General features: G+C 40.5%; 2 protein-coding genes across 2 annotated transcripts in view; both read right to left on the reverse strand.

Annotated features, from left to right (window-relative positions):
• Positions 1–9,860, reverse strand: part of LOC146471737 (zinc metalloproteinase nas-4-like) — a 33,928-nt gene that overhangs the window by 15,747 nt on the left and 8,321 nt on the right. The window lies entirely within an intron of this gene.
• Positions 141–7,614, reverse strand: LOC146471738 (nematocyst expressed protein 6-like). The gene is made up of 10 exons (XM_085120258.1): positions 7,415–7,614; positions 7,032–7,208; positions 6,363–6,437; positions 5,774–6,001; positions 4,722–4,842; positions 4,406–4,503; positions 4,151–4,234; positions 3,439–3,696; positions 2,829–2,957; positions 141–940 (listed from the first exon to the last, which is right to left on the reverse strand). The coding sequence occupies exons 1-10, from the start codon at positions 7,470–7,472 to the stop codon at positions 828–830; spliced, it is 1,341 nt and encodes a 446-aa protein (XP_084976384.1). The 5' UTR covers positions 7,473–7,614; the 3' UTR covers positions 141–827.

Consider the following 9,860-nt stretch of genomic DNA (forward strand, 5'->3'; position numbering starts at 1 on the left):
CCCTTTGGGTATGTAATAATAAATTGTATGTAGATATGCAATTCTTTTCTTCAGAAAATTTGCCAAATGTGCACTTTCTCATATTACGGGCGCCTGGAATTTTGAGATACGGAGAAGACGACACGTGCAACTGATGTGTTTAACCCGTTCAAGTTTATTTCATTCTTTATACAGTACAAGTATTCTAAAATTTCTTCCAAAAAATTCAATTTTGATGAAACTGAAAGTTTTACTATCACACTAATAATCAACATAATTTTTTAGAAAGATATATAGTATTCTAAACTATGATTTCTTCCCTCAAAAATTTCAACGAAACTGAAAGTTTACTTAAAATCACACCAATAATTAACATAATTAATTTCTTAAAGAGGGGTCAAGTAGATTTCGAATGATCGAACTATAGTTTTTTAGTGTACAACATAATTATCGTCATCACCATTAGAAGATCATCATCAGAAGTCAAGTAGTATATCAAACACGAGGAAGAGTTTTTCTTCAGATTTCCAAATACCAAGAAGTAGATTGAAAAACGGGGCGGAGCAAAGACTTTTTTAAATCCAATTTCGAGGTGTTTGGAAATCGAATGAAACACTCTTTAGAGTGTTTGATATAGCTTCTCAAACCATTGATAATTCTCTGAGAAGTTCAAAGGAAAAGTTCAGCAAATTTTGTGGTAATCAAGATCACATTTCCAAACCTCCTTCACAGTGGTGATTTTCTTTGCTTTCTCTTCATGAATTAGTAATGAGTTTGAGAAGCTGTCATCATCATCGTCATCATCATCATCAGTGAAATTTATTCGATATAAACACATAACAAAGGCTTTAACACAGGCGACAGCTCTTTTTGCAGTACAAGTCCATGAAAGGTTTATACGTTCGGCAATGGCCCGAGTTCGCCCACGGCTTGCAATACTTGTTCTCATCTTTGCAAACAACTAGGGAGAAAAGAAACTCACACAGATTAATAAACAAGAGCAGGCTCGCGATACGTTACATTTTGCAGTGGGCATAGTGTTATCTTAGAGAGCATTAGTTTTTAGAAAACGCTGGCTTTTCCTATTCCGGTACAGACTACACAAAATACACAAAATGAATACACAATAATACACAAAATGTCGGTTAAAAAAAATTAAATTCCGCCTATTCCCATTAAGCCGTACCCTGCGAGCAGAGGCCCTTCGATCTTCCTAGATAACTGATCGAAGGGCCTCTGCTGGCAGGGTAATTAAGCCGAGAACCTTTCCGAGAGAATGCAATCCCCATTGTTCAAGTAAACCGCATTCCGGCCGTTCATTCTTGCTATCAAGAACAGAATGAACGGAATGCTCTTCTGTTTATTCCGAAAGCAGATTGTAACATTCTTGCATTTATTAAGTCTCGCAAATTCGTTGAAACGTGTTAGCAACGGTCCACCGGGACTACCAATCTCGGCGTGAGTATAAATTAAACCAGTTAGAAAGGGTTTTTGGTGTCGTGGAATAAGGGAGCAAAACCTTCTTGGGAAAACATCTGCAAGTCTGTGTTTTGTAGTTTTCTTTCGTTTTTGTGTGTTTGTATAATTTAGCGCGTTTTCTTTGATAGTTTGTGCAGCATTTTAAACAGTTATTTTACTGCCATTTCGTTAGCCAAACCGTCGTTGTATTAAATCATGGTGGAAGAGTACTCAAGTTCGCTTAATTCTCAGCTATACGCTACAATAACACAGAATATCCCCCCAAGAAAACATGAATACCGTCTATTCAGATCCGTGTATTCTTATTCCGGAATTAGTTCCAAACGAATGGGCTCTTAACAATTCCCGAGCCTTTCAAGAGGGACGTTTTTTAGGACTATTTTAAAGATCGACCGCCGCCCATGCATATAAGCCTCGCACAAAGGGCGTACACTTTCCTCCTAGATCTAGATGTAAGTTCAAGTTGTAAGCAGAAAGGTCTTGGGTTCGACTCCTGATAGGAGTGCTCGGATTTCCTTTTTCCGAGTATGCCTGTGTCATTCACTGAATAATAGATCATTCACATAGTCACGGAAAGATATTGTTGTGAAAACAAGGATTTCAGGCCGTTATTCGCATACTTCATTGTTTATTACCTTAAAGGTTTTACAATTCTCGCAAAACTTTCGCTTGTACGCTCACTCGTATGACACTGAATTTTGATAAAATTACCCCATCACACCCTAAACTTAACAAAGCTAATTTTGGATTGGCTTAGAAGCTTCCACGAACATGATGCTGTCAACTTGGTTCCTACTGTTGTCTAGATCTGTTAAAATCTTCTGCTAATTATCTATCAGTCAAAGCTTGTTGAACAGCCAAAACTCGATTGCGTAGCTCCCAAAGAATATTCTTTTGAAGATAAACAAAGGTCACACAATGTCTAGAAAGGCGTGTTGACTGATACTAAGAACACTTTCCTCAAACGTTCTATTTTTAAACTGTCGAACGTAGACGAGAATTTACCTTTTAAAGAGCACATGCGAGTTAATGGCCAAACAAAAGTTCCATGGAGTCTAGCGAAAATCTGGATGAGCAGATTCAAAAAGCGCGTGTGAGAGGCTTGCACGGCTCTGTCGCGCACACCTCCCCTCCCCCTGTTGCGTACCCAATGAAGATAGTGATCAGTATTTTGTGCCACTTTGTCACTTTTGTAAGCAGCACCAAAGCTCAAATGTCTGATCTAGTGCTTCAGTTATCAGGCGAGCTTTTTGGCTTCAGATTCAGATGACCAGGATCGAAATGGGTCATCGAAGGGATCACGTCCTCGTGAAAAAGTTTTCCTTTTCGTCCGAGGAAAAAGTAAATAAAGAAATAGACTATTGACTCACCAGTTGTTCTACACTTGCAGCTCTTCTCACATTCCTTATTCATGAATGGGTAATGTTTACTATCTCTGCTGCAGTATCCCCGTTTTTTCCAGTATGGACACCAATGATGGCGATCGGTTTTATCGCAACCTGAAATTCAGTGACGTGAAAGTATCTTTAAGAAAGAGAGTCTATATTTTGTATTTGTAATTAATTTGTCAGTTCAACATATCGTAGTTAATTTTTTATTTGCATTTCTTAAAAGGTCTTAAACAGTTTTGTAATCTTACGTATTCACAGGGGAAGAGCCTTCTAGTGGGAATATTGTGACTAAAGCCGTTATTTTTTATCATTATTATTAGTGAGAAAGAGAGAGTTTCAGGAAAACACTAGTTCGAGTTCGACAAAAATAACTTAACGCTTGACTGATAAAGTTACCGTATCTGATTTTTTTATCCCGGCCTTTATCTACGTGGTAATCACAAATTCTTTTCCACGGCATCACCGGGGCGAACGCTGTATCAAGTACATAAAAAATCAACCTAGCGCCAGAATAGTGAGGTACCTAAGTAAGCCTATTGATGAATTTTCCCGCGCTTGACAACTAATATACTGAGGCTAGGTGTCTCACCTGTTGGTGGACGCGTTGGGGGCCTGGTAACTGGTGGTTGTGCTCCACAGTACAACAGATTCGCTTGTTGAATGTCCTTCTCGCTCAAGCCATACCGCTGACCAAGGTTAGTGCGGCCGTTCTTGCCGACAATAGTTCTCAGTCCCGGACGTTTAGCAAAAGCCGTGGAGGAGTAGTGCATAACGCTGTCGTAATCGTACGAAACGCCTTTACTGTCAATGCGATTGGTATCGTACTCATGAAAGTTGTATTGCACGCCTGAGAGAGAAAAGTATAGCTGAGTGTTGGATAACATACTACTTAATACCTCCTAGCCGCTAGCTCTTGAACTGAAATCTGGCTTCTTTGTCACCGAACCTTTCAAGGCTGTCGTCCCTAAGTACCGTAATACCTCTTTAAAGACCTGTCACTATCAAGCATTTAACACCTGTCTCTAATATGCCGGCGTTTAGAGATTTTATAACAACACATATCCTATTACACAACCCTTCCCCCAACCTCTTTCCCAGGGTCGCCACGGAGGCTGAGTAGGAGAGGACCCTGGGAACGAGGCTGCCCTTCCCCACTTCATTCAAATGGCAAGAAATGAGACAGGTTGAATTCATAAAAAAGAGATTTCCTTTAAATCCTAGCCAGTTGTTACGATGACTGCACAGATCAAAGAAAAACAAAGGAACAAAGCAACTAATATGAGGAGAATGTTAGCTTTTACCTTGTTGGATGTTTTGCCAGTTGATTGTGACGTATCTGTCTCTATCGGGACGGGACTGCTCATGCCAGAACCCGAGGGCGTGTCCTAGATGACAGGAAGAAAATGACAATCTATCCTTTTAGACGCATAACCGTAAAAAAATCATGATGAAAAAACAAAAGCAACAACAACAACAACAACAAAACAGTATGAAGACGCAACAAGACATTGGACGTGAAAAGATACACAGCACGGACGCAAAGATCATTTCCATACCGATTTCATGTACTACAACACCAAGTTGCTCGCATCCTCTTCCGATGGAGATCCTCTGCGCTCCACGACCTGGCTGACGACCCACCATAGAATAACACCTAAGAGAGAAATTAACTATTAGAGGCACAAACACAGTTGCTAGACTGCGATCAGTCGTACTTTTTCCTCGTATCACGGACGAAAAGTGACGGTAAAATTATACACATTAGAAAAGTGAACGAGGAACTTTGCCCTCCGTCGTTCGCTAGCTTATTTTCGAAGGGGCTCATACTCTAAATTGTACAATAACTAACACGCGTAAAGATTGAAGTCCTACCCGCCCCCAGCGAAGAAACTGAGGTAGCGACTATGGCTACCGGTCCTGGGAACGAACTTCACGCACTTGACTCTCTCCATCCAGTGATTCATAGCACGCAGAATGACGCTACGAACGTTAGCTGTGAAAAGGAAACTTCCAATTAGGAAAAGGTCCAGCTTAATTCATTATTACCTTTCCCTTTATGGCTTATGGCGGATGACGATATCGGAAAACAAAGGGGATGCACACACTTTTGATATGCATAGGAGTTGTAACATAACTCCCGAGGTTTTCATGACAAACGGCTTTCTTTACGTCCAAGTCTATTCTGGGAGCAATAAACAGTGGAATTCAGGGACCCTTTTATCCAAAGTCCGGCACTTATGTTCATAAATGCACCTAACCCTGAATTTGGGGACTTCATATAAAACAGACGTTTTTGTCATTTTCATATGACTTCATTTTTGACAGAATTATTACTCGGGCCATAAGGCGGCACGAGGTAAGTTTTTGGTCCGCGTTATCAAATTCTTTTTTATTTTTTTGGTCGTGATGGGCTGAGAGACAAGACTTCGCCGGGGCCACGAGTTAAGTTCTCGGTCTCTTTTTTTTTGTACTCGGGATCGGGCGGCACGAGTTCAGTTTTTGGTCGCGTTATCAATTCTTTTAATTTTGGGGGGAGTCACGATTGTCCGGAACCCATTTTTAGACACGGTATGTCCCTTAGGGCATCCTTCGTAATTATAACTCGGCACCTCACGGCCGGACTACAAAGAACGTAGTCTCCCTCGCAGCCGTTTTTAGTGTCGTCACGCAACGCTCCTCCCCAGCCCCAGGGGAAGGAGCGTTGCGTGACGAGACACAGAACGGCTGCGAGGGAGACTACCACGTTTGAGGACCCAAATAATGAAATATATTAACATAAAAAAATCTATTTCCCAAAGGAAAATTATTCTATTATTTCGCTCGTCCAATATGGCCGCCGTTAACAAAATAATAAAAATACGAAAATAAAGAAAGTAAATAAATAAAAAAGAAGAAGAAATAAAGAAAAAAAAAGATAATCTTACCGTTAGATCTTGTAATTTCGTAAGGAACCTCTCGCTTTCCACTGCTGCCTACAAGCCATCGTAAATCTGTTCCTCTGTTGGTCCTCATGATAGCTCTCCTGGGTCTCTCCTTGTACCTCGCACTACACATATGGCTTATATCACCAGGTATCAGGATCCCTCGGCTTCTGAAATAGTCTCGAATGTCTGTTGTCATAACGATGTCACCTTGGTAAAGTCCGACACCATCTCCGAGAAAAAAAGGGCAGAGTTAGAATCCCAGTAAGAAGGGTTGGGTATTTTGGATGCACAGGAAAGTACTGCTCAGTATCTTTCGTTTTGAACGGTCACACTTTTAAAAAAGATTTCGTTCACAGACTCAAAACAGCACAACAGGAAATGATGTACTGACTGCTCAGTAGCTATCCCTAAAAAGATTTCAACCAAGGAAAGAACGTTTCTGTTTAGGATGGTTGTTTTTATCAAACCCCTTTCCTCAATTTCTGCTGGCTTCTAATAGCCCAGTTCATGTTTATATGCCAAGGAGAAAGTGCACTGATTTAGTGATTATACTCAGTTATACTGCTGCAAATTTGCTTAAAGTACTAACCTCGTGACCTGCCGACTTCTCCTGATCCTGTAGCCTCAAGTATCGTATCGAATATTGGTTTTGTTGTCTGCTTTGCTAGAGAAAAAAACGAAAAAAAAAGTACTTATATGAAAGATGTAGTATTCAGCAAGTCGCGAACATGGGGCTATCCCCGATGGCCGAACACACGCGAGGCGACGCGACGCGCGGAGGAAACGCAATTTTCGCGCGCGCTGGCGCGATCGCGTAGTCTATCATGCATTGGTATGACTCCCGTCGTAGACTCGCGCCTTTTTTTTTCTCTCCACGATGCCAAGGACAAACTGATTACTACATTTTCTTATTTTATGAAATTTGTCGTATTTTTTTCTTCTTGAATGAACACACCTCCTGCGTATAGTTATCAGACGTAGCACACAAAAAACTCATGGAATGATCTCCTTATGTCGTTCCTGGATTGTCAAGTATAATTATTTAATTACCCTATTCCTGGCCTATTTCAAGGTCTCCGGAATAAAATGGAAATGATTAAACAAATAAAATAAATATATTCAGTAATTTTGTACGAAAAACATCCTACAATCTGTAGAGACTGTAGAAAGGGGTGAGAAAATTACTTCCCCGAATATTTAAAAGCGAGCAAGTTCTTCTTCATTTATTACGAGTCAACGCATAAAAATGTCGACCTACCACACAATCCCCACTGCCCGTGTTGCTCAAAATCTTCCTTCAAAGAGCACCACTCTTTGCCAAAGTCTCGTGTTGTGCACTCATAGTATGTTTCTCCACGGTATGTGAAGGGAAATGCACAACAGTTTCCATCTGTGGTGTTTCGCGTGTCGCAGACTTCTGGAACTTGTGTTTGGCCTGTTAAATCAGAGAACAACACCCATCATTTATTGACGTACTAAATGCTTAATAGATCCATGATGAAGTGAAAATGTTTCTGCTGCTGGGAAAGAAAGTGGAATGCGCTTTTGGAAGGAATGCACTGGAATTATAAGCCAAATCGTAAACGCTGAATTAATACCCGTAACAAAACTAGGCTGACTTAAACCAAGGCTCCATCTTACCTAGAATCGTGGGCACTTGTGCCGCGTTCAGCAGAATAGCAAAAATCAACAGCGACATAATACCGGGGTACTTCGGGTTTTCTTAGAGTTGAGCCACAAGAGAAAACGCTCAGTGACGCGTCCTTTTATAATACGAACGCGGAAAATGAACGTGACTAAAGCGATCAGCAACGAGGCGTTCACTGCGTCTATTACGTGCACAGTATTTCTCAATAGTTCAGATGTCGTAGGTGGCAAAATATAAAGTGGCAGGATATATCGATTATGCCGTCTTGATGATTCCAATTTTTCGTCACCTCCGTTTGCTATGTTCTGTCAAAACGAACGTTGATAAAGTGTTTTTGTTCCCCTGCGATTTCTCCACGTCGTGTGTGTATTGTTCTAAACTCGTATAACATCTGTCATCGGCTGTGCTGGATTACACCGTTATTTCCTGGCTTCCTTCAAGTTTATAGAGGTCCTTTTGTAACAGGCAAATGCGTGTTTCAAATAGCTAGCAAAAAAAACTACCCGAGGTGATAACTTTATCGCTCCATGAAACTGCAGAATCGTAAAAGTCGGCCCAATGAAAGAGTATCTCGCATTGTATGCTGTATTTATAGCGAACTCTGTATTTCTGAAAAAAATAATCTTGTTTTCTTTTTGTCTGACACATCAGTACCGGGATCAGTAGCCTCCAACGCAGTTGTAGTTCTATCAACCCAATCAAAGAACGGCTGCGTCAATGGCTGAAACACAAATCCTCTCTGAATCAACTGGGTCCCAAAGGAATAAGGTGATTTCTTGCTGTTCACGTTCAAGAATAGGGGAGCGAGGAGGTTTCTGAGATATGATTCCATTGTGATATATAGGGGTGGCAAATAGTAAATTAGAGACTGCAAGACGGTGAGACAATCATTTTCTTGTGCGAGCTCGAGGCCCTTTCAATTTTTCAAATGCAATATTGAACTTTTAGAGTTACTAATAATAATAATAATAATAATAATAATAATAATAATAATAATAATGACTTTATTAACGTGTCAATCGAAATCTAACAGAGGGGACTCCCCTCTCCTAGTAGGGGGAGGGGGGGGGGGGCAGCTTTACTTTGTCTAACAAGTTTTCTAGATGCGAGCCCAAAACTATTTAGGACTTTTATAGCCTCAGTGTAAACGGTCGTCAATACTCCAGGAGGCCTTGCAAAAAGATTGAGATCCAGGTACGACTAGATTGAAAAAAAAATCTGCGAGACTCCGAGTCTTTATTGCTGTTCAAAAATTTAATAATCTGAGACGCAAAGAATCGCTAAAAGAAAAGAAAAAGAAAGAAAGAAAGAAAGAAAGAAAGAAAGAAAGAAAGAAAGAAAGAAAGAAAGAAAGAAGGAAAGAGCGAGACTCTTACAAGTCAGCTGAAGTTTGCGAGTTGCTAATTTTTGGTAATTAAGACACTTCGCCTCCTCTTCTAATCAAACCAATAGTGTGCAGGAATTGGACTCTGAACGAAGCAACATAATAGAATCGTTGTGATATTCTTCTCTGTAAAAAAAATATTGCTGATTAAGACAACATGTTAATGTTAATGTCTTCTAAAATGTTCTTGAGGGCCTGACAGTTAGGGTATACATTGTTATGCTTGTGAGTGCATTTTTCCGAGAAATATGGGCTCAGCTGCCTGTATTAAAGTGCGAATTTGCGACAGTAATCTGAACACATGGAATCGTCTACTTTGCAATAAAATCCGAACACGATAGTTAGATTTCTGAAAGGGTTTAATTTACTCCTTTCAATTTACGCTTTACTTCGCTGAATCACTTTGAGCTCATCCCACCGGCTTTCCCGAGGTTTTTCACAAAGTTTTCTACTGTCTGAAAGCCCGTAGCACCATCTGCGTTGGTGTCATCCAGCCTTGAAGGCTTGAAGTGATTTCATTTTGCGACGCTTCTCTAACTTCAAGAATCTCCAAGTTTAATATAGTTATGGAAGTACGGGACTGAATACTATCCTCTTCGTACGATGTCCTAAAATTACGTTCGATTTTTGTCCGCTATTGAGTTTGAAAACTCTGTTGCCGTAAGCCACATCCCGATCAAAGCATCTTTTGGGGCGATCTATAAACCGGACGAACATGCTCTAGTCAGTTACCGTATCAAGTCGTTCGCGATATCTACGCATCCTTGTGTGAGCCCTTGCACGATTTATCTTCGTGTACGGCTCATGAATTTTCTTCAGTTTAGAGCTTCAGTGGAGTATCTTTAAGAATAACAAGGCACAGTCAAAATCTCAGTGCGTTTTGGTGTTATTTGAATCTGCTTTTTGTCGCACGTTTACTGAGCTAGTGCAACTTTTATCGCCCTCAAGTAGCAATTTCGAACCCAAATCGCCTTTGTAACCTTAGGGTTTGATTTGTCGTGACGATACGGCAGGGGTTTTGAACATGTTTGAAACTTGATGCAAACTTGCAGGGT

The sequence above is a fragment of the Pavona decussata genome, unplaced genomic scaffold (assembly GCF_977016875.1).
Source record: "Pavona decussata unplaced genomic scaffold, jaPavDecu1.1 SCAFFOLD_102, whole genome shotgun sequence".
Lineage (NCBI taxonomy): Eukaryota > Metazoa > Cnidaria > Anthozoa > Scleractinia > Agariciidae > Pavona > Pavona decussata.

What these genes read in the sequence shown, in the direction of transcription:
- LOC146471738 (XM_085120258.1), bottom strand. Translation starts at nt 7,472, where the DNA reads ATGTCGCTGTTGATTTTTGCTATTCTGCTGAACGCGGCACAAGTGCCC. An exon ending in AGAAGTCGGCAGGTCACGAG is followed by an intron (nt 6,002 to 6,362) that starts GTTAGTACTTTA and finishes TTTTTCTCGGAG; the next exon opens with ATGGTGTCGGACTTTACCAA. An exon ending in CGAAATTACAAGATCTAACG is followed by an intron (nt 4,843 to 5,773) that starts GTAAGATTATCT and finishes TCCTTTTCACAG; the next exon opens with CTAACGTTCGTAGCGTCATT.